The sequence below is a fragment of the Pelobates fuscus genome, chromosome 5 (genome assembly GCF_036172605.1).
Source record: "Pelobates fuscus isolate aPelFus1 chromosome 5, aPelFus1.pri, whole genome shotgun sequence".
NCBI lineage: Eukaryota > Metazoa > Chordata > Amphibia > Anura > Pelobatidae > Pelobates > Pelobates fuscus.
Window position 1 is genome coordinate 376,601,541 of NC_086321.1, and position 23,616 is coordinate 376,625,156.

General features: G+C 46.0%; 1 protein-coding gene across 1 annotated transcript in view; it reads right to left on the minus strand.

Moving 5' to 3' along the window:
* LGALS3BP (galectin 3 binding protein) overlaps nucleotides 1-23,340 on the minus strand; it is a 45,750-nt gene extending 22,410 nt beyond the window's left edge. The window contains exons 1-6 of the mRNA XM_063456660.1: nucleotides 23,143-23,340; nucleotides 19,538-19,729; nucleotides 19,317-19,457; nucleotides 18,153-18,414; nucleotides 15,712-16,702; nucleotides 1,514-2,459 (exon numbers count right to left, since the gene is read on the minus strand). Of these exons, the coding sequence (XP_063312730.1) occupies nucleotides 1,514-2,459; nucleotides 15,712-16,702; nucleotides 18,153-18,414; nucleotides 19,317-19,457; nucleotides 19,538-19,729; nucleotides 23,143-23,203 (2,593 nt within the window). The 5' untranslated portion in view covers nucleotides 23,204-23,340. The remainder of the gene's footprint in view (nucleotides 1-1,513; nucleotides 2,460-15,711; nucleotides 16,703-18,152; nucleotides 18,415-19,316; nucleotides 19,458-19,537; nucleotides 19,730-23,142) is intronic.
* Nucleotides 23,341-23,616: the final 276 nt, after the last annotated feature.

Sequence of the window (23,616 nt, forward strand, 5' to 3'; positions counted from 1 at the left end):
CCTCTTCTTACTCTCCCCCCCTCCCCTCTTCTTACTCTCCCCCCTCCCCTTACTCTCCCCCTCCCCTCTTCTTACTCTCCCCCCTCCCCTCTTCTTACTCTCCCCCCCTCCCCTCTTCTTACTCTCCCCCCTCCCCTCTTCTTACTCCCTCCCCTGTAGTGTGGCTGAGCTGCTCTCTGGTCCGCGGTGCCGGCCGGAGTGATGGGAAGGTGCACGCTCAGTGTGCACTTCCTGTCAGTCCGGCCGGGTACATGAAACAGAAACTCCTGTTCTGCGCGGAACAGGAGTTTCTGTTTCCTGTAACCGGCCGGACTGACAGGAAGTGCACACTCAGTGTGCACCTTCCTATCACTCCGGCCGGGCACTGCGGACCGGAGAGCAGCTCGGCCACGCTACAGGGGAGGGGAGGGAGGGAAAAGCAGCTGCAGCCGTCTGAGCGCTCTTTACAGAGCGCTCGGCGGCTGCAGCATTTTTTTTTTTTAATTCTTTCTTTTTTTGTGCTTGGTAGAACATGGGTACAGAGTACAGTTCGGAGCATATTTGTAAAATGGGAGCAAGCAGGTACATGTTTTAGCGTTAGCGTTCATATTTCAAGTTTGTAAGCACATTTTCTCTTAACAAATAGGTATAGTGACATGCCCAGGGTGAGTAGTGTTGTGGTTGGTCTGGTAGGGTGTATTTACTTTCCCTAGGGGATACTCCAGGTGTGTGGGTGGTATGAGTGTAATCCAGGTTAGTGCAGGTATGTGGGTTTGGATGCTCGTGCGTGCTCGCTAGCGGAACATAGTAGATTTTCGTGGTCTGGCTAGTGTGGAAGTGGTTCCGGAGAGCGATGCACCCTGTGTGGCATCTTGTGTGTCCCCTGTAACCCTGGGGATGAGGGGGGGGGGGTTAGGCGGAGTGGCTAGATTCTACAATAAGCGCCTATAAAATCTCTATCGTGTGTTGCTGCAGTCTAGATGTGCCTCAGTGACATATGTGTAGAGGATGAATACGTGCTGAGCCAATACATATGGATTATCATTGCAAGGTAAAGAAAGAATAATTGCATGGGAGCACCGAGGCTCGTATACAGTACAGCAAAACATGAAAAACATTAAGATAAAGAGAGAACTTGGAAAAATAAGAAAAAATAAGGGGAAGAAAAAGAAAAAGAAAACCAGGGAGATGCAGCAGTGCCATTTATTTGGGGACAAAGTCACGGGTGTGAGTGTTCATTGGGGGATACCCCCTCTCTCTCACGGGTATCAGGTCTTCACACTGGCAGTCCCTGCTCTGTAGTGAACGTTACCCCTGGTTTCAGTCCCTGGTCGGGGTCAGGTGGTAGGTGTCGGTGACTCGGTGGTTGATTGGTCGTGTGTGGAGCCGTCGTCCTGTTCCCAGCTTTCTGGTTGGCTCGCGGTCATGGAGGTGAGTTGTGGGGATTGTAGTCCCAGTGTCCGCAGGAAGGTGGGCGCTCCGGTTGGGGTTGTGAGATGGTGTGCTGTCCCGTTGTGGTGGACAAGTAGTGCGCCTGTGTTTCCCCATCTGTAAGCGATGCCGGCCTTGCGCAGGGACGTTGTCACAGGTTCGAATGACTTTCTCCTTAACAATGTGGCTCTTGTGACATCCTGGAAAAAAGAGAGCTGAGAGCCCTCAAAGGCCAGAGGTGTTTTGCCTTTTATAGCGATCATTATTTGGATCTTGTCTGATGTTGTCGCCAGGCGCATGATAACATCCCTTGGCATGTCGGGTGGTATGCGGGTAGAGCTGGTCACTCTGTAAATCCCGTCCGGGGTTATCTTTTTAGCGGCTAGCAGTGTTGTAAGTAGCCGCCTTACATATTGCGGCAGTTCCTCTGTCGTGACAGCGTTTGGGATGCCCCGGATTTTGATATGATTCCGGCGTTGTTTGTCTTCCAATGACATAATTTGGCCGGCGAGTACATGTTGCTCTGCCTGTAGGCGTTGAATCGAGTCCTGGAGGGTGGACACGGTGTCCTGTACAGTGGTAATGTCAGCTTCCACTGTTGTCACTCTCTCTGTGACCGACTGTATGTCTTTTTTGACTATAGCGACATCAGCCGCCAGCAGCTGTTGTATGTTGGTCCAGAGGGTTTTCAAGTCGCCTTTAGTCGTGGGGGCCGAGTCGTCCTGGGCCTCTTGCGGCGGTGTGTGCTCCGCCAGGGGAGTCCTGTTTGTATTCGGCTCCTCGCGGTCAGGCTCGGATGGTTGCCCGGGAGGAGGGCGGTGTGTGGTGCGCGCCGTTTCGGTTTGCACCGGTCGGAGCCACATCTCGCCAATATCCCTGGCTTGTGTGGTCGCGCTTGTTGCAGGTTTGTTTGATCGGCGGCCCATACCCGTGGTGTCCGGGTTCAGGTTGGGTGCGTGGTACCCGAGTAGGCTTCCGTCTAGGTAGGCCTCCAGGCTCTGGATGGGCGATGCGCTGTAGGCCGCGGATTTGCGCCGTTGCCTGTGCTGCTTGGGTGGTTGGAAAAAAGGCATCAATCGATGCAGCAAGGAACGCTAGTGGCACCCCGTGCTAGTGGCATTAGTGGCACCCCGTGCAGACCGGGATAACCCCCCAGGGTCCAGAGGGGGGGGGGGGGTCAGACGCCGACCGGAGACCTGGGAGAGCGGCTGTCTCGTCCCAGCTCAAGCTCCAACACACTCCGGGCCCCTGTCAGGTTACTGTTGATGCCAGGCAGGGTCTTGAGAGGTATCCCCGCGTACCCCAGCAGCAGCAACTTGGGGATCAAGTTAATCACCGATATGAGTTGCTGTTTGGGTTTGGCCTCCAGTTAGCGCCGATTTTTTGGCCCTGAAGCGGAAGCTCAGACACAGCATGTCTGATCCCGTCGGCAGTCAGGCCCCGCCCGTTCAACAAACCATATAATAAATATAAACAATTTAAGAAAGTCCTTAAGAAGTCCTTTGACTTCATGGACAATTGTTAATAAAAAACAATCACACAAGGATTCTCTGAAAATGCAGAATTTTGAATTTACAGTAAAGCTGTCATAATTCTGTCATTATTTAACATAAAAGATATTATATATATTACAGCCTTTGCGTTTTGTATTCTGTAATGCATGCAAATGTTTAAATAGTACTCTTCAGTGTATCTCTTGACTTTATTGCCCCCACCATTATAGTGAGGTGGTATGGAGGACAATTTTATTGGGGGCTGAGGGAGGGGGGGTTAAGTTGCTAATGGTTTGGGGACACCTAGCCACTGAGAAGGTTGGCCTAAAATTCTGGGTGGTTGATAATGGCATCTCGTCTACCCTTTAATGTTTACTTGTTTGCTGTTATATTTATAATATATGTTTAATTTTATTAGCATAACAATGATGCATCTATTTTTCTCCCTACTGAACCATTTGGCCTTAATTTCATTGTTGATTATCCCTTTGAATTTCCTGTAGCAAACTAAAGATTATACAAGCAACCTGTTCGTTTTACAATATGGTTATGTCACTTTATGTGTCTGCAGGGGTTCTCACCTGCTGTAAAGTAGAATGTTATCGAACAAGGATAAGTGCAGATGATGACTATGAACTTAATTGAGGGAAAGACTAGAAAATCTCAACTTGTTTTTTTCAGACAATAAGTAGCCCACAAGACATATAAGCACATTACACAACTATACGTTTTTTAAAAATGTTGTTCCAAAAAAAAAAAGGAAATTTCATCGAACTAGGTTTTCACCCCCACCCCCACCCCATTAGATCAGTTGTTTTTTTACCATACGCTCCATGTTACTAATATGTGGCCTGTTTTAGTTCTTTAGTGTCCAAGCAGACTGTTTGTCATTCTATGATTTCTGCTGTTTGCAGCAAATTGTGAAGCGTGGTGCAATCGTTTTAGACAAGTTGAGACACTTGTGGTTTAAAAAAAAATAAAATAATGCATCATTCAGCACAATTCTATACACTATTCTTAAAGATGTCTTTTGAGTTTCGTTTACTGAGATTAGTGAAAATTCAAGAAACAAAACCTAATGTTTCAGAATAAGGAAGACTGGTGCTCATGAACATCTATCTGTAACTCTGTATGTTTTGATTTCCCCAGCAAAAAATTCAAATATTTTGCAGCATGTTTGTGGGCAGTTACTGTACCCTTCAATCAGTATCAAGGGTCTTTTGTTTTGTTTGTATCAGAAGGTGTTCTGATACCAACACGTTGTCTGTATTCCCTCTATTGTACTGTGCTCCAGAATACGTTGGCGCTATATAAATAACAAATAATAAAAATAATACTTTGACAATAGACTCCAATATCATCAATGCAAGCCACCTGGATTCTAAGAAAACAGAAAATGTGCAAGGAACATAGAGGGATATTTATCAAAGTGTTCTAGAAAGTGGTGGTTAAATTGCCGAATTGTTTTGACTTGATATTTGCTAAAGTGATATAAAAATTCCCCTTTTTTCTTTATAGCAAATTTGGCCAGTTTATACCACAAAATGTATTGTTCTGAGTAAGAAATGATGGTCCAGGCCCAGCTGGGTCGACTCGAATCATTGCTTTTTGTTTCTCCTCCAATGAACCTGTTTAATTTGTTTTCACATTGAGGGACTGAACCATCATTTTTTTGCTCAGAACTGTAAGGCGAGGTCTGGCCTACCTCAGGCCCGGTGCACCTTGGTGATCAGGAGTGTGCGGATACCTTAATTTTTTTTGCACAAAATTTATAGTAGCAGGAAAGATTCTGCCACTTATTGCTGAAAAAAAAAAATCATACATCGTTTGTATTGCTTAAAGAAAATGGCATGTATTCGAAAATGCAGCTTGGGCACCAAAAAGCAACAGATGACAAAATTGTGCCAAATGTTGCTGGAGATGTTATGTAAACTTGTTAGTGACACTCTCCTACAAGGTGTATCAAAATATATACAGTATCTCCCAAACGTGAATACACCCCTCACATTTTTGTAAATATTTTATTATCTCTTTTCATGTGACAACACTGAAGAAATGACAATGTAAAGTAGTAAGTGTACAGCCTGTATAACAGGGTAAATGTTCTGTCCCCTCAAAATAACTCAACACACAGCCATTAATGTCTAAACCATTGGCAACAAAAGTGAGTACACCCCTAAATGGAAATGTCCAAATTGGGCCCAATTAGCCATTTTCCCTCCCTGGTGTCATGTGACTCGTTAGTGTTACAAGGTCTCAGGTGTGAATGGGGAGCAGGTGTGTTAATTTTGGTTTTATCGCTCTCACACTCTCTCATACAGGTCACATTTCAACATGGCACCTCATGGCAAAGAACTCTCTGAGGATCTGAAAAAAAGAATTGTTGCTCTTCATCAGGGGCGAAAATTATTTTAGGACCGGCCGCGGCGGGCCGGCCCTTTAAATGCTGCAGCCGCCGGGGGCGGAGCCTGGCAGCCATCCTGTTCAGACGCCATCTAAACTTGCTCTCCCATAGCCAGAAACAATCCGTCGAATATCCCCTACACCAAGCACCATCAAGCAGCGAAAAATTTTGTTTCTTGAATTTTCACTAATCTCAGTAAACGAAACTCAAAAGACATCTTTAAGAATAGTGTATAGAATTGTGCTGAATGATGCATTATTTTTTTTTTTTTTAAACCACAAGTGTCTCAACTTGTCTAAAACGATTGGACCACGCTTCACAATTTGCTGCAAACAGCAGAAATCATAGAATGACAAACAGTCTGCTTGGACACTAAAGAACTAAAACAGGCCACATATTAGTAACATGGAGCGTATGGTAAAAAAACAACTGATCTAATGGGGTGGGGGTGGGGGTGAAAACCTAGTTCGATGAAATTTCCTTTTTTTTTTTTTAACAACATTTTAAAAAACGTATAGTTGTGTAATGTGCTTATATGTCTTGTGGGCTACTTATTGTCTGAAAAAAAGAAGTTGAGATTTTCTAGTCTTTCCCTCAATTAAGTTCATAGTCATCATCTGCACTTATCCTTGTTCGATAACATTCTACTTTACAGCAGGTGAGAACCCCTGCAGACACATAAAGTGACATAACCATATTGTAAAACGAACAGGTTGCTTGTATAATCTTTAGTTTGCTACAGGAAATTCAAAGGGATAATCAACAATGAAATTAAGGCCAAATGGTTCAGTAGGGAGAAAAATAGATGCATCATTGTTATGCTAATAAAATTAAACATATATTATAAATATAACAGCAAACAAGTAAACATTAAAGGGTAGACGAGATGCCATTATCAACCACCCAGAATTTTAGGCCAACCTTCTCAGTGGCTAGGTGTCCCCAAACCATTAGCAACTTAACCCCCCCTCCCTCAGCCCCCAATAAAATTGTCCTCCATACCACCTCACTATAATGGTGGGGGCAATAAAGTCAAGAGATACACTGAAGAGTACTATTTAAACATTTGCATGCATTACAGAATACAAAACGCAAAGGCTGTAATATATATAATATCTTTTATGTTAAATAATGACAGAATTATGACAGCTTTACTGTAAATTCAAAATTCTGCATTTTCAGAGAATCCTTGTGTGATTGTTTTTTATTAACAATTGTCCATGAAGTCAAAGGACTTCTTAAGGACTTTCTTAAATTGTTTATATTTATTATATGGTTTGTTGAAGGGGCGGGGCCTGACTGCCGACGGGATCAGACATGCTGTGTCTGAGCTTCCGCTTCAGGGCCAAAAAATCGGCGCTAACTGGAGGCCAAACCCAAACAGCAACTCATATCGGTGATTAACTTGATCCCCAGCTGCTGGGGTACGCGGGGATACCTCTCAAGACCCTGCCTGGCATCAACAGTAACCTGACAGGGGCCCGGAGTGTGTTGGAGCTTGAGCTGGGACGAGACAGCCGCTCTCCCAGGTCTCCGGTCGGCGTCTGACCCCCCCCCCCCTCTGGACCCTGGGGGGTTATCCCGGTCTGCACGGGGTGCCACTAATGTGCCAATCTGGGCCTAAAGAAACCACCCCGCAGTGGATCAACCATTGAGTATCACCCCCCAAGATGGCCGCCGTGCGCAAACCATGTGCGCAACCTGACGACCTGATCGCGGATGGGATAACCAGCTAGCTCAGGGCAAGTCCGGGGATGAAGGCACCTCTTACCACAGCTGGGGAGAGAGTGGAGCTAGAAGAGTTCCTGAACCCTCTGCCCAAAAGCACCATCACGGATGTTGCCCGGAGGAATCCACACAAGGCCACAACCTGAACCACAGACCGGAACCCTGAAAGCTACTAAAGAGCCAATCTGCCTGCCTGCGCTCAAGAGTATTACCACGCAGCCATCACGAACCTGGAGGAAAAAGCAACACACCTGCATGTTGAGGCGACTACCACTAAGACCTGGCATTAAGTCTTCCATATGACCCGCAACACTGAAGCCCCCCAGGACTCTGGTGGAGAGACCGGGCACATACCGATCATGGGAGTCGGCTGATCATCGCTACCTCCCCGAAGGGGACTTTCTGGACATCACCTTGCTAATTCCAATTAGAAGAATTGGTTGATCCGGGCTTCAGGACTTTACCTGCAATATGTGGCCACCCACATAGGCGGACTCCACCTTGGTTTCCACAGTATGTTGTGCACAGAGCTATGGTTATTATTGCTATTGTTTTTGTTAGTCATAGCTGATATTCTATCTCACTCTATAACTTAAAACAGGCTTAAGCTCCTACACATGTTTGGATTGATAATATGCTAGATTGAACCTACAGTTCATTACATACAAGTATGCTCATGTAGCCCATGGAGCAGCGTAGCTAAGGGGAGTGGGCCTTGACATTGCCAGGAGACAGGCCATCTAGGGGTCAGTAGTTAGGGATGGGCCTAAGGATATGGAGTGGGGTGGAGTTATAAGGGGAGTATAAGTAGTGGCCATTTTAGATCTAAGGATTACTTTTAATCTAAAGTTACACTTACCTGTTGTTGTAGCAGGATTTGTGTGGCTTTGTTTCTTCTTTTGTCTCCTCTGCAGGTTGTCAGCATGATGGAAGATTGGCTGGAAGGAGTCCGGGCTGCTGTGCAGGAGAGGGGTGTCAAGTGGCTGAGGGACAGTCTTGGAGAGGCTCTGCCATCCAGTTCAGGAAGCTCCCAGGGTCAGAGGCCGGTTAGGAGGACGAGGCCCCTACAGAGGTTGAGCCCCAGCCCAGTTCCGGGCTCCCGGCGTCCGAGGGGCCCTTCTGGAGGTCATCTGGGCGGCAGTGAGGCTGCTGGCGAGAAGGTCGCAAGTGGAGGAGGTCGCGGGCGCCATTGCAGTGTGGCCACACGAACCCGCCGTCAGGCGAGGCTGGAGATACTAGCTGCAGGTTTGGGAACCGAATCGGAGACTGCCGAACGTTCGGGGAGCTAACGTGGAGGTAGGAGTATCGGTGACCGGACGGAAACTGCCGAACGTTCGGGAGATGAATGTAGAGGTAGGAGATCTGGCGAATGGGCAGAAACTGCCGAACGTTCGGGAGACGAATGGGGAGGTAATACTACTGCCGATCGTTCGTTTCCCGGACGGGGAGGTAAAAATACTGCCGAACGTTCGGGAGTTGGACGGGGAGGTAGCCATACTGCCGGCCGTTCGGTTTTTGTGTCCTCTTTTACAGGAAGTGAAGGAGAAGTGGCTGCTGGTGACAGGAGTTTGGAAAAGGGGCCATTACAAGCGCGGGCCAGCGGAAGAAGGAGGAGCGGTAAGTGCTGTTGGCGGAACAGGAACAACTGCTGCGCATCGCCCGGGTGAGTCGCCCTCTGACGCTACTGCCCCTTCAGTTGCTAGCCCACGGGTTACCCCGGGGGTGGGTCCCGGTGCTGGCATGGTTGGTGACGACAGGGTGGCAGGTGGCAGGCAGGGGACTGCTAGGGCGCAGAGGTGACCGGAAGGGTTTAGCGCCTCGAGACGCCATAGAGTGTCCCCAGTCAGCGGGCGGGAGCGCAGCGCTTCGCCAGGGTCTCCCATACGACTAGGCTGGGGACGACGACAGGCTGTTCAGGAAGTCGGGGACGTATCCGAAGGGAGCGCCAGCGAGGGACAGCGCAGGAGGTCGGCACCCTCCAAAGGGATAGCGCGCAAGGCTATAGCAAAGGGTGCGCAAGGTGCTAGGAGACACAGGTCGCGGAGCAGCCACCGGAGGGGGACGGACGGAGATGACAGGGACCCCTGTGGGGTTGACCACACCCGGGGGCGGCGTAGGGTGCCCCCTGTCAGGACAAGGGGATGGAGGCAGCGGGACGATAGTTCCATGAGCGGGAGTTCCGCGGAGGGTATGCGGACTGCTGCGCAGGCTCTTGCCCCTCGAGGGCGGACGGCTAGAGGGGAGATGGGTTACAGTTCCCAGGACGAGAGGGGACAGGGCAGGGTTTCCCCGGCCAGCCTACCCAGGATGTCTTCTCCTTGCAGGTCTCGAAGACGGTCACCCTCCAGGAGGGAGCGATCCCACGCAGTAAGGACATCAGGACGGTCGCCGGCAGGCAAGGTGGACCTCAAGGAGGAGGATAAAAAGGACGCGAAAAAGGAGGAGGAAAAGAAACGGCGGTATAGGAAGATCCCCAAAACGTTTCGGAACTGGCTAAGGGCGTTCTGCATCTTGGCTAGCGTGATGGGCGAGAAGGTGGCGAAGCGCTGTTCACAGCTCTTCTGTTACCTGGACGGGGTTTGGGAAGCATATCGGACGTATGGGGGTCTAGCGTGGTGGCGGTACGACGAACAATTTCGTCAGCGACTGGCCGCTAATCTGGGAATGCGGTGGGACCAGATGGACCTACCGCTCTGGATAAAACTGATGATGGCGCAGAAAGCGTCTCCCTTTCAGACGGGGGCCGGCACGGGCGCTTCTACCGTCGTGTCGGCCAACCAGAAATGGGGCTACTGTTGGCTATACAATGAGGGGCAGTGCAAGTGGGGGGCCACCTGTCGCTTCAAGCACGAGTGCTCCGGGTGTGGAGGCAGTCACGGACTCCACAGGTGCTTTAAGAAGGGGAAGTCAGCCTCTGCAGCGGGGGGCCCGGAGGTTCGGCCGCGTCCCCTGCCACTGGGGGCAACGCCAGTGAAGGTCGGCGCGATGCTGCCTTGGCTAAACCACTACGCTAACCGGGAAGATGCTGGGTTGCTTGAGGAGGGGTTTTCCAAAGGGTTTATGATACCGTTTCGGGACCGGGAAGTGGCTCATCGACTTCGCAACCTGAAGTCGGCCGGGGAATTTCCAGGGGTGGTCAGGGAAAAGTTGCTTAAGGAGGTGCAGTTGGGCAGGGTGGCAGGGCCGTTTAGAGAGCCCCGCTTACCTAACTTGAGAGTATCAACGTTGGGGGCGGTACCTAAGAAGGAGCCCGGCAAGTACCGCCTGATACATCACCTGTCCTACCCCAAGGGGTCGTCTGTTAACGACGACATCGACAAGGCCCTTTGTTCGGTGTCGTACGCTTCGTTCGACCAGGCGGTGAGTCTGGTGCAGCGAGCAGGACGGGGGGCGTTGTTGGCTAAGGCGGACGTGGAGGCGGCTTTTCGCCTTTTACCAATTCACCCGAAGTGCCATCACCTACTGGGTTGTCACTTCGAGGCGGAATACTACGTGGATTTATGTTTGCCCATGGGGTGCTCTATATCGTGCGCATACTTCAAGAAGTTTAGAACATTTCTGGAATGGGTGGTGAAGCTGGAAGCAGGCACTAGGATGCTAGTCCATTAACTGAATGACTTCCTATGTGTCGGGCCTCCCGGATCGGAGGAATGCCGCAGGGGATTGAGGACATTGGAATGGGTGGCACACGTTATCGGAGTCCCCTGGCGGGTGACAAAATGGTGGGACCGACAACGTGCTTGAGTTTCTTGGGCTTGGAGATCGACTCGATCAAAGGGGAGTGTAGGCTGCCGCAGGATAAGTTGCTGGCTCTGCGGCAGGCAGTGGCGGAGGTACGAGGAGCTAAGAAGGTCACGCTCCGGGTGCTTCAGTCACTGCTAGGCCGGCTAAACTTCACCTGTCGGGTGATCCCAGTTGGCAGGGTCTTTAACAGGTTCCTAGCCAGGACGACGGGGGGGGGGGGGGTTCCCGCACCCCCTTATGCGGGTCACGGCGGCTATGAAGGCCGATTTGGACGTCTGGGGGGAATTCTTATGGGATTTTAACGGGAAGGTGTTCTTTCGGGAGCCGGCAGCTTCGTCACAGGAGCTGGAGCTGTTCACAGATGCTTCGGGTAGCGTTGGTTTCGGGGCTTACGGGTCAATGGTGCACGGGGACTTGGCCAGAGGAGTGGAGGGTCAGCCCACTGATCCGCAACTTGGCGTTCCTGGAGTTGTTCCCGTTAGTCATAGCACTGTCACTATGGGGTCCGCAGTTGAGGGATAAGAAGGTTGTATTCTTTTCGGACAATATGGCAGTAGTTGACGCAGTGAATGGGCTGTCAGCGTCCTCTATCCCGGTGGTTCGGCTCCTTTGCCGTTTTGTATTGTTCTGTATGCAATTTAATATTGTTTTTCGGGCCCACCACGTGCCTGGACTGTTGAATGTTATTGCCGATGCGTTCTCGTTCGCAGTGGGAGAGGTTTCGGCAAGCGGCACCTGGCGCGCGGGAGGAAGGGATGTCTTGCCCAGACGAGATGTGGCGGCTCGGGACATCATGCTTGGCGGACTGATCAGGGACTCCCTGGCGCCCGCTACATGGACGGCTTACAGTAAGGTGTGGGGGGAATGGGACTAGCTTGTGCAACAGTCGGGGGGTCAGCTCTCACGGGAGGCCCGGTTGGATACGCTGTTGTGGCTCGTGTGTAGGTCGGTTACCACAGGGGCTTCGGCCGCGGTGATAGGACGGAAGCTGGCAGCGCTAGCTTTCTTGTTCAAATTTAATGGATGGGAGGACGCCACAAAACACTTTCTGGTGAGGCAGGCGCTGAAAGGTCTAAGGAGGGGAAAAGTGTCAGTGGATTCCAGGAGGCCTGTGTCGTTTGCTACAGTGGGTAGTCAGGGTCCTGCCCATGGTGTGTTTTTCGGGATACAAAGTTAAGTTGTTCTCCGTGGTTTTTAGTTTCGCATTTTTAGGGGCATTTCGGGTCAGCGAGCTGGTCAGCAGCAACCGCCAAGGGGCGGGGGGGGGCTTCAGGCAGTGGATGTGGAGGTGTGGAGTGACAAGGTGGTGATCAACCTGAGGCGGTCCAAAACGGACACAATGGGGAAGGGGACCTTGGTTACATTGAGGGAGCTCCCAGACGGGGGCACGTGCCCAGTTAAATGCACCACGGCCTTCCAGGAAGTCTAGGCGACGGCCGGGGGTTCATATTTTCAGCACAAGGACGGCTCTTCACTATCAAAGTTCCAGTTCCTCAGGGTTCTGCGGAAGGCGTTGGTAAAGTTGGGAGTGGACCCAAGACAATTTGGGACTCATTCCTTTTGGATTGGCGCGGCTACGGAAGCGGGAGACTGGGTTTGGGTGATGATCGGGTAAAAAAGATCGGCAGGTGGGAATCCCTGAGGTTCAGGTCTTACGTTAGGCCAGACAAGTTGGTGTAAGGCCTATGGGTGGTTCAAGGGGAGTTGTTACTTTAATGTTGTGTTGTGGTTGACTATGTTGCTTTATGTTTTGCAGGTTGGACGGCATGGGTGGTCGGCCACTCATATATATATACTGAGCACATCGGAGAGATGCAGTTTGACATCGGGGTCTACAGCTGGGCTTTCCGAGTTCCATGGTGCAGCTCCGGTGGTTTGGATACCGGGGTTGGGGTTAGAGTGCTATCTGTCCGGAAATGTTTTGTAAAATTCTGTTGGATCAGGTTCCGGACATAGTGTTGCTTCATGCAGGAGGCAATGATGTGGGGTCATTTCCGCAGAAGGTATTGATCGAGAGTATGCAGAGGGATGTGGACAAGCTGGGGGAGTTAGTGCCAGGGGTTATGGTAGTGTGGTCGGAAATGGTTCCGAGGTTTTACTGGCGGCACGCGCGGAACCCCTCCGCGGTGGTGAAAATTAAGGGTAAGGTTAACAAAGTCATGGCGGCGTATGTGAAGCGGTTGGGGGGCTTGTAATTAGGCACAGGGAGTTGGAAGACATGCTTCCGGGCTATTATAGGTGAGATGGGGTCCACCTCTCCAAAGTGGGCTTAGAATTTTTGTTGCTAGGTTTCCAGGAGGGCCTCCAGAGGGCAATCTTTTCCCTGGGGGGGGGGGGGGGGTCGCTCAGGAGCTCGAGGAGTCGAGCTCTGAGCTGTGGCGGGGGATGGAGAGTAAAGTTGGGAAAAGTTTGGAGTTCTTGGCTAATAGTTAGGCCTTTGGACTGGTTTGGTAGGTTCGAGCTCGTAGGTAGCTCCGAACCAGGGTGTGTAGGGGTGTCTCAGTATGCCCCTACACTTGTGGTGCCCTTTGGTGGCAATGGATTGTGCCCTTTGGTGGCAATGGTCACGTTAAGTTAAAATGTTACAATGTTTGGGTATTATGTTACGTGGGGGTGGGTCATTGTCAAGGGGTTAAATTGTAAACAACTGTGGTAATTGTGCAGGCCAACGTAGGCCTGATGTTGACAATGACCTTTATAATATATGATAATAATAAATAAAAGCTGTGATATACTTTTGCCAAAACCCTGGTGTCAGTGTCTTTTATTGTAATGGGTATTGGTGGGGTTTTTTGTGCATATGCCGACAAGGCGACTGTGCACATGTCATGTGTTTGCATAGGTCTGTTCTCTGCATAATAACAGCATTACTGTTAGCACCAGTAATATCAACTCTCCTGTTTTAATCTAATCTACAGCGTGAAATAGTCATTAGCCATAGCATGTATAAAAGTATAATATGTTAGTCTCGCTTAGCATTAACACTTTGTTTCTTCTGATCAGTTAACTAACGTTTTGGCTTGACTTTTAACCCAGACCTGAATTACTCATGCTATCAATAACTAAGCTTACACTCAGATTAAACTTATCTATAGCATAAATATATATATCTACAACTGTTATACTGTTGAGCATACATAGCTCATAAAAATGTGTTTGTGCTCTGACATAGCCCAACTATAATTTACACTTACGTTCCCAATCGAATGTTTAAACTAGATCATAATATAAAAATGTGCATGTTAACCTTGTACCCCGCATGTTAAGCGTGGAAATTGCTAGAGGATTGCTTTTGGGGGCACCTATCGCCTGCTTGTACTATCTTATGCACTACAAAAATACAAAATTTAATAATAATAATATGGTTTGTTGAAAATGATAGCGTCTGACCAGGCATCCGTCAAACTGACATGTTATGTCTGGTTAGATGAAGGTGCACTTGACATTAGCTGGATATATTTTTGTAAATTTTAAAAAAAAGTACCAGTTTTAACATACTACAATGCCTGATGGAGCAAAATGGCAGCTTAATAAGATTCACAGCGCAATCTGTCGCGATACAGTATGGCGCGTTTATATCATTAGGCAAACCCAGTCACTGCTACTTCCTCTGCCTTCAGTGTGGCGCATTGCTCCTCAATTCTCCTCCCTGTAGATTCTATCAATATATGATACCATACTGGAAACCATCAGCCTCCGATAATCCCAAAAGAAGGGATCGAAGAAAGGCGGTTTCATCTGTTTGCGCTTAGAAAGTGAATGCAGTATTTTATACAGTGCTCCTTCAAACCCCATTAAATGGCCAGAAGTGATCACGCCAGCTTCCCTGAAACATAAATCAAACCTTGAAAGCTTTCCGCCCTGACCGGTTATCAGAGACAGAACTGTCTGCCACATTGTTGGCACTCCTTATCACACACCGCTCTGTTTTATTAGATAAATATACCATTATTATTCAATTATTATATCACACACAAGGAGCATAGAAGAGAGATACACGACTAGATTGCAGAGGTTAAGTGGAATAATGGGGGTGTTGTATAGTCATTTAACACTCATTGGGGAGCATGCCCAATTACAAAGTATCCCAGTATTTTCTGCGTTGGGTTTGGGTGAGCATCATTGGAGAGTAGGTTTAACGGTAAGGTGACCTTACGTGGCTGCCTGGGACCATCAATCTGCTTGGCTGTATTCCCCATCTCTATGTGAAGTTTGAAGGAGCCCCAAGCCTTGGACCCTGTCAGATCTTAATCCTTCTCTGCATCACGGAGCCAAATGGAGCTGAGGTCATGCAACACTAGTACAACTAGGCCCCGTATATGGCTTGCATGAAGCCAACAGAGATTCAAATTATTTAGGGCTCTGCTTGGTTCAATACAGATACAGTAGTTGTGTGCTTAATGTTGGAGAATGAAAAAGGACCAGACGTCAGCAGATTTTAATCAGAAAGATATTTTAATACACATTTTTAATGCTTACAAAACACAGGTTGGTTAAATGTAGCAACACATAGACTCTACAAATCCATATTAACGTAACAAGTAGCAAGTTATTCATTAAGCCAGCCGTAAGTTACTGGCAATTCACCAGGGAATGTCACACCAAAAATTCTCCAAGCTGGACATCGGACATTTTTTATGTGGCTTAAAAATATATCATATAGATATATATATTTTTTAAAAATACCAAGTAATATCATGCTTCCTTTACACCCAATGAAAGAAGGAAACTCATACAGCACCAGTGTGTATTAAAAAAAAGGGTAACCAAAATGTAAATCCTTAATGCTCCTCAAAGCATCATGGGAGCTGTACATGTTTTTCACCCCTACTCTGAACTAATGCTGTTTTGATACCAGTGGCGATGACTCTACTTTTCAAAGAAGACAATAATAAGTCGAGGTAGACACTCAACACTCTATGAATTACTTTAGTTGAGTTTGTAAATGGGACGGATAACCGCAGAGTATGTGTTTGATCCCGAGGTACATGGGAAATTGGTGCCATTACTAGTGGCTGAGTCTGATGCCATGTCATTCTTAAATACTTCCATTCCCGTGACTGTGGTTCCACCACATTTCATTAGCAGTACATTCTGATAGACAATGTACTGGTAAATATTACCCGTATTGAGTCTGAATAAAGGTAGTGAATCAGACGTACAAGGAATTCCATAATTATAGCACGTCTGTATGTTTGATGCATAAATAACATTCCACTGGGTCAACTGGGATGTAAGTAGGGCACTGAAATGTCTTGGGGTATTGAAATATTGAATATTGTAACCATAGTATTGATTTGCATAAACAGTTGAGCTCCATGTAGTAGATGTATAGATTCTGGGTATGTACACATCTTTAGAAAGGTCCACGTAGCTGTTTAGGACCTCGTAGGACACAGCGTGGAACATTAAAGCCTGAATGATCTTGTCTTGGAAAATTATTTTATTCTTTTCATACATGGAAACATTCACCTGAACTTGGAGAAGCTCCTCTGGAGACATCATGGGGAACCTTACTGTCTCAATCAGCTCTTTCAAGAGATCTCCCTCCACTTGATTGGTAGTTACCCAATTCTCCACAGTTTCAAGTACTGCCCACTCATTCTTAATAACCAAATCTGACCTGGAGAGAAGAGACTGAAACTGACTAAATACTAGATTTTTCCAAACCTTAGACTGAGAAAAGGACTCGAAATTCCAAGCAAAGTATCTTAGACACAAGTCCCTCAGGTTGGCGTCAGAGTTGGACTCTGCATAGTTAAGGAGTTCAAGCTGCTTTTTGAAAGATGGATCATCTGACATCAAGATGGAGAAGAACTGGGCAGTGTACTCCTTCAGACTGTTAACCTTGTAGGTCGAAGCCATCTGGTGGATACACTTTAAGGAAGACAATGCCACCTTGATTTTCTGAGTGTAGAAGTATCTAATGACAAAGATAAAGCCAAACACAGCCATTATTTTAGAAAATATTACTGAATATAGGGCCACTATGGGCCACCCACTTTAAAAAAAATTTAAAAAATAATGTTATTTCTTGGATGCCACAAATCCTCTAAGCTGAACTGTAATTCAATTTTGTAAGTACTTTAACCATCATAGACAGATAAGTTATCTGCTAACTAAAGCTCACCTCAAGACCTGACTGAGACAGCTAAACCCTTTAGAGTCATTACCTCTCATGGGTCAAAACCAGGAGAAAGATCGCTCAAATTCTTTCACTGAGTCTCAGTGGGTAAAATCCTGTATCTGAGCTCATTTCTACACACATCCGAGAATCCACACTTAATGTGTTTTGTGTACCAGTGTCCCAAAATGTAATTCACCCAAATTGAAAATAGTGGAAATGCTTGCAAGAGGGAGGAGGAGGGGTTATTATGCACATAAATGAACATGCCTGTTAATCCCTTCTTTCTGTTATAATATATACAAACATACCTACATACACACAAATCAATATATACATATACTTAAATTTCTGTCCTGGGGCCCCCCAAAAAAGAAGCTAACTCACTAAAGTCTGAATGGCCCATTACCAAACGTGATAAACCGTTTTGGCTGCGTATGGGACCATCCGAACTGCAAAATGCAGACATTGTTCATGCTATTTAACATGTGAGGATATTGTGATTTAAAAAAGATCTAAAGTATTTGCCACTGTGAGGGTTAATCACACGGGGGCTGGCCAGTGCTTGCTAGTCAGCTGTCACATGAAAAAAGTGAAAGAAAAAATAAAAACAATTTTAAAAAAATTAAAAAATATGGGGGATCATTAAGACTCCCATTTTAGGTCACTGATAGGGGCAAGGGAGTGGCCAGTGTTCTGTCCACCTACCATTATTTCATTTAAAGTTTAAACCCAACTCCTACAGGGAAGAGGTGGCCATGTAACACCCCTGTTATTTTACCTTTCAAGCAGATAGCCTGCAATCACTGCCCAGTTGCTGGTACTAAATATTTAGAAGATCTGTCCAGTGGGGAAACTACTGCCAGGCGGCGACACCAGGGCACGCACACTGTGGGTGCGTCGATTGGGTGGCCCGTGCACTTAGAGCCACCCAATGGGTATTTATGAACAGGGGCTGGGTTGGGCACAGTGGCCTTTTAACAGAGCCTGTGTCGGATCACTGATTCTGGGGGCAATGAATGCCCGTAAAAAAAAAAAAAAAAAAAAAAAGGTGACAGAAAAGACACATTTAGTAGAATTTGCAAAAGAGTGCAAATAGAAAAATATTTCATTCAAAACATTAATTTTAAATTTTTCTACTATCTTCAGTTTTTTGTCACATTCTACAGTGTTTTTTTTTTTTTTTTCGTTTGGTGGTAAACCGATTGGATTTACATTTGTTTGACAGAAAATCTATTCTATTCCTCACCTGATAAATATCTTCGCTTGTGGAATACATTCGTCCTGTATGGTGAGTGTGAATTTGTTGCCCTCTCCTCCCAAAAGGAAGTTTGCCTCTGGGTTTAGTGAGAGAATGAGTCTATGAGTGCAGATCTCCTTGGAGGCCACAAGTCCATCTTTTCCCACCACCGTGATAAAGTGATCACAGTTCTTCTGGCTCTCAAAAAGAACTCTCAGGGTATCGCCGATTCCACAGGAGTTATCCAGGGTGTAAGCCGTGAAATTTCCTTCTGCAAGAGATCGGTTGATGATTATTATGAAATCGTACAGCAACAAACACAAATACATTCATCTGTCCAATAGGTTTTATTTTACAGAACATTTGCTACTCTAGCAGGGAGTAAGGAAGCATAATGTTTTAGGACAGATATATTACACCTGCATTTCAGTTTTTCTCAGGTGTGAAATAGACTTGGATCGTATTGTGTGTTGTAGCAAATACCCATCAATGCATTCATTGTGGCAACAGTAAGCCTTGACTCTTAGAGTCTGTTATTACATAAACAGATTGATCCTTGGATGCAGAGTGCTACACATCAAAACTACCACTACTCTCAGCCGGGTGGAGGATCTTCATGTAACAATGGCACTTGACCAAATACTCACTCCCTTGTGAAACTTTCACATCCACTTGCCGTGTTTGTCGATGGCTATGGTTTATAAAAGAGGAATATGTGAATATTTCTTTATGTCCCCAGGTGGTGCTACGCAGGTTTGGTCTTGTCTAACAGACATTCCTCCACACTAGTTGATCTTGCTGAAAAAGCATTTTTTTGTTGACGTTACATTTTCATTAACATTGGAGACAATTTGACAACGATATTCAGGTGTTACATCTGGAGAGTTCTTGTAGATTCAGCACAGATGTATCTAACTAGTCAAAGTCTTCAGAGTCCCCACAGGATTAAATAACTATGGTAAACTTACAAACAACTTATCGCATACGCCTTGGTTTGAAAAAAACTTTTTATCATTAGTTGTTACTCCACCAGATGTGAGATCTCCAGTGGAAGAAGAAAGGTTCAGTTTCTACCACAGTTCTGAACAAAAAGCAGGTAGAACCTGCACTACGCTTTGTGTGTCAAGCAGACAAGGTGTGAAAGAGTAGGGAAAGGAGGATTTGGGAACTCACCCTCTTCTTCTGGAGAACAAACCACACCAGCATCTTCACTGTGCTTACAGTCACTTAAACCCCAGGCTTTGAAAGCACAGTCGGCCAACGATGTCTCATTTCCAGTGCAAGCCAACTCATCGAGCATGATGGTACCCGATCCTGTGGGTAAAGCAAAGAGTGTTGGACATACCAACCCAACCTCAGCTTGGAAGAAAGGAAAGAGACTGTCCATAAATTACCTGGTGGGAACACTCCTCCCATTTCAGCTCTGATGGCCCCAGAGAACCCCAAAGCTCTGCAGACCACGGACGCATCCTTAATGTCCCATTCATCATCGCAGATCGTTCCCCACTGTCCATCATGGTACACCTCCACTCTGCCCTGGGCTGTACCGTTCCCTCCAGCCAACCTCACAGCTCCTTCGGTAAATGCTTGAAAATAATAAACAAAAAGTATGAAATCATTTCAATAATGTATAATATAACGAAAGCAGATACTGGGGTGTTAATGTGAAGTGAAACCTTTCAAAATCTTAACATTAACACAGCATAATAATTTGCCTGTACTTTGTGTTAGCTTTTTAAATGGCTCAGACATTCAAGATATCATATATTATTATTATTATTATTAAATTAATTACATTTTGGGCTTTTCTCTAAACTCCTTGTATTTCCAGATTTTGCACAGATATTAAAGGACACATTCCGAGGGGACAGTTTAAAAAATGATGCTGTCGTGACTATTCGTTAAGGTCCAAACTTACTCCTAACAAACGGGGCAAAACCATTTGGTGCTGTATGGGGCCATTCAGACTGCAAAATCTATACATCGTTCACAGTATTTTAACAATGTCCGCATTTCGCAAAACAGGCTTTGAACGAGCCTGAAGTTGGGCTTGGTTTCAGTTGAACCAAATACTGCCAGACAGCTAGAATCCAGACCAGGATTGTTAAAATCCAAACTATTTGTCTAACAACCAGCAGGTAAATGGCTAAAAAAAAAAAGTAGTAGCTGCCCAGTGCTTGCTAGTCAGCTGCCCCAATAAAAATAAAATAAAAATAAAGCATATGGGGTCAGGGAGGTTCAATACATTGCAGCATGGTGGTAGGAGAGTGGAGGGCATATCTACTAAACAGTGAGCAGTCAGCTATAAGACGGACCCCATCGTCTGGGGATGGGACCAATCAACCACCAAGCTAGACGATGAGCATCGAGTGAGGGGTGAAATCCAATAAAGAGAATTGGACAGGTCACAGTCCATCCCCCGCCCCCTCCCATGGCCAGTGGGTGGAGGACATGTAATAAAACACGATGGGATGTCCTATTGACCCCCACGGAACAGCAGGTGGAGGCTCTAAAATATAAACCGAGAGGGAGCATCACACTGTCCCATTCCCACCACGGGCCATGGGTGGTGTCTATTAAATAGAAGCCAGAGGAGATGCCTGTGTCACCCCCACACACGGACGGGGGTTGGTAATTACTGAATAATAAAGGGTGGGATGGACATCCTATAGTCATCTCCAATCCCCCACCTATAGGCTTTGGGTGGGCGGTTCTTAGTGCAAGAAAAGTGGTGCAAATACTTTGAGGGCATAAAAACTTGTGCTGGCCACCTACTACAAAGGGTTACCCTTGCACCACCTAGGTCCTAGGGTTATTTAACTCTACTACAAATAGCACTGATACGTTATTATTTGCTCGTTAAAAGCAAATGCATGATAAATTGCAAATGTGTATTCAACCATTTCACATTCAGTCTTGGTGCTTTTTAAATATCTCCGATATTATTACGGTTTTATAGGGTTATGGGAAAAATGCACCTATTTTAAGCTAAACTCAGAAGAGCATCCAGCAGAATTTGGTCGCAGATGCGTTGAAGGAATTCCAACCAGAATTTATTTTAGTAAATAGGAGAAAGTACCATTGCAGTCAGATTTGAACCAGTTTCATCAAATGTTTTTTTCACCAAAAGTTGGACACGTTTGTGTTTAGCGAATAGCATGTATATTTATCTAAAGTGTGAGAAAAGATCTGCAGCCATCCTGTTTTTTAGATATATTTATTTACAGGTTTGTTTCCCTCTGTTTTTACAATATGTGCCTTTTAGCTCAATCCCTCCCCTGTCTCTCACTCCAGAGCAAATGATAGAAACATACAGGAGAGCGAAGATTAGCCGAGGGATCTCAGCCGGTTCCTGGTGGAGTGTGCCATTGCTGCAGAGGAATCCGGGGATTTTTTCCAAAAGTGGAATATTCAAAAATTAGTATTTACACAATATTGGGGGAAAGCATAAAATACATATTTTAGAATATATATATATAGAGAGAGAGTATATAAAATGAATTATATCCTTTGGATTCTCACACGTGGTGAGTTAGAGAGAACTCCCTAATGTATAAACACGTGAACCAGGGGGCGGCCCGCCTGTGTATGGGTTCTGTTTCAATAACTGGATATATATTTGGGAGTTGACATTAAGGTGCAGGGTTGTGTTGTTTAACCAGTTTGTCTTTTTTCTCTCTATTTTAATTAACATTAATAATGTCTCCACACTCCCTCCTTTCTATGACCTACTAGTTAAAGAATTTAGAGAGGGTTTTTTTGGCAGCAGTACACCCAATTTCCCAGTAAATGTATGTTTTTAACTTTTAATCAATAATCAATAATGGTTACATTTTGCATTGATGATAATTCATTCAATATTCCTCTTATTAATTTAAAAAAACCTGAACCATTCTATTACCGCTCTAAATTCGGCCCAAAAAGTCGACACTTTACGATAATTAAACCGTCAGAGGTAAGATTTGAGGGTGGTAGGGGATCCCTGTGTCTCTGGTCCCCATTTATTCCAAATTACAGCGATGTATTGAGATCAAGTGGGGGCTGTGAGGCTTAACATTGATAGCCACTTAGCCAGTGCCCAAGTCTTATATTTTTATTCCCAACTCTTTTCCATTTCTTTTTTTAATTTGTTTTTTATTCTATGTATTGGGGTTGATGAGCACTATAGTCATTGCTGCTGCCCAGGAGTTGCGGGAGTTTGAGTGCAGGGCTTAGTTCGTTTGTCTCTATTTTTCTAATGTACTAAGTATTGTATTACAGGACAATAGGTTAGCCTGGAGCGAATATCTCCATGGACAGATGGTTTGTTTGCGCACTTTGTCTTATCACAGTAAAACGATGAACAATAAGTGCAAAGTTTAAAGGTTGATTTACCGCAGATTCGGGAAGCCTTGAGAGAATTCAAAATTAAAAAAGCAATTCTATGATACAACAGGAGGATTTTATTTATCACAATTTAGATATACAACAGACATTTTGCTGATCTATAGTATAGAGCAGGGGTAGGCAACCTTAGGCACTCCAGATGTGAACGACATCTCCCCTGATGCTTTGCTAGCTCTATGGCTGTAAGGGGATTATGGGAGGTGTAGTCCATAACATCTGGAGTGCAGAAGGTTATCTAGCCCTGGTGTAGAGACATATCAATTCAAATTAAATTCCTGCCCTATTATTAAGGGACTCCGATATCATACAAAGTAGGGAAGTCATCACCTTCCCAAATCCCAACTCTAGACCCCCCACTATGTCTGAGGACCAACCAGTGAATGAAACATTGTTACAGTATACAGTAACCGCTCTGACACTGCCCTGACAACGGGTTTCTCCCATCCAGTGATGGAGACAATGTGGGATCCAGGTGTGGACTTTCACCCTCCCCACCCCCCTCACCACCACCCTGTGTATCCAGGTAAATACAGGTAATATCGGAAATAAAAACAGAAACAGCCTTAAAAATACACGTCTGGTCTATTTCTACTTCCTCTCAGTTTTTACCTACCTGAGGCCACTTCACATCCTGTGAGAAAGACAATCACAGAGATAACTTGCGAAAACAGCATTTCTTCAGCAGCTCAAAAGCCTTTGTTCATAAAAGCACCAACCGCTAATAGCAATAAAGGTGTTTTGGAGATATAATAATAATAATAAAGTATTTAACCAGGAAAGGCACATATGTTCTGGAGCCGTTGGTGCAGGGGCTGCGTAAAAACAAATGATACAGTGTCATTAACCTTCAGCTCTGAGACACTTATTCAAAGATCTGAGTTAATTACATCCAATCAGATCTCAGCTTACCCCCCCTTCACACTCCCCCCGCCCCCTCGCACTCCCCTGAATGCTTAGTTTCATTTCCTGAAGACAGAACAGTTCAATGAAAGTGAAAGTAATGATGAACAAAGAGATAGAAAGTACCCGCCCTACAACCATGACTCCCATCATCCTATGGATTAATACAGGGCGTAACGCGAGGCAT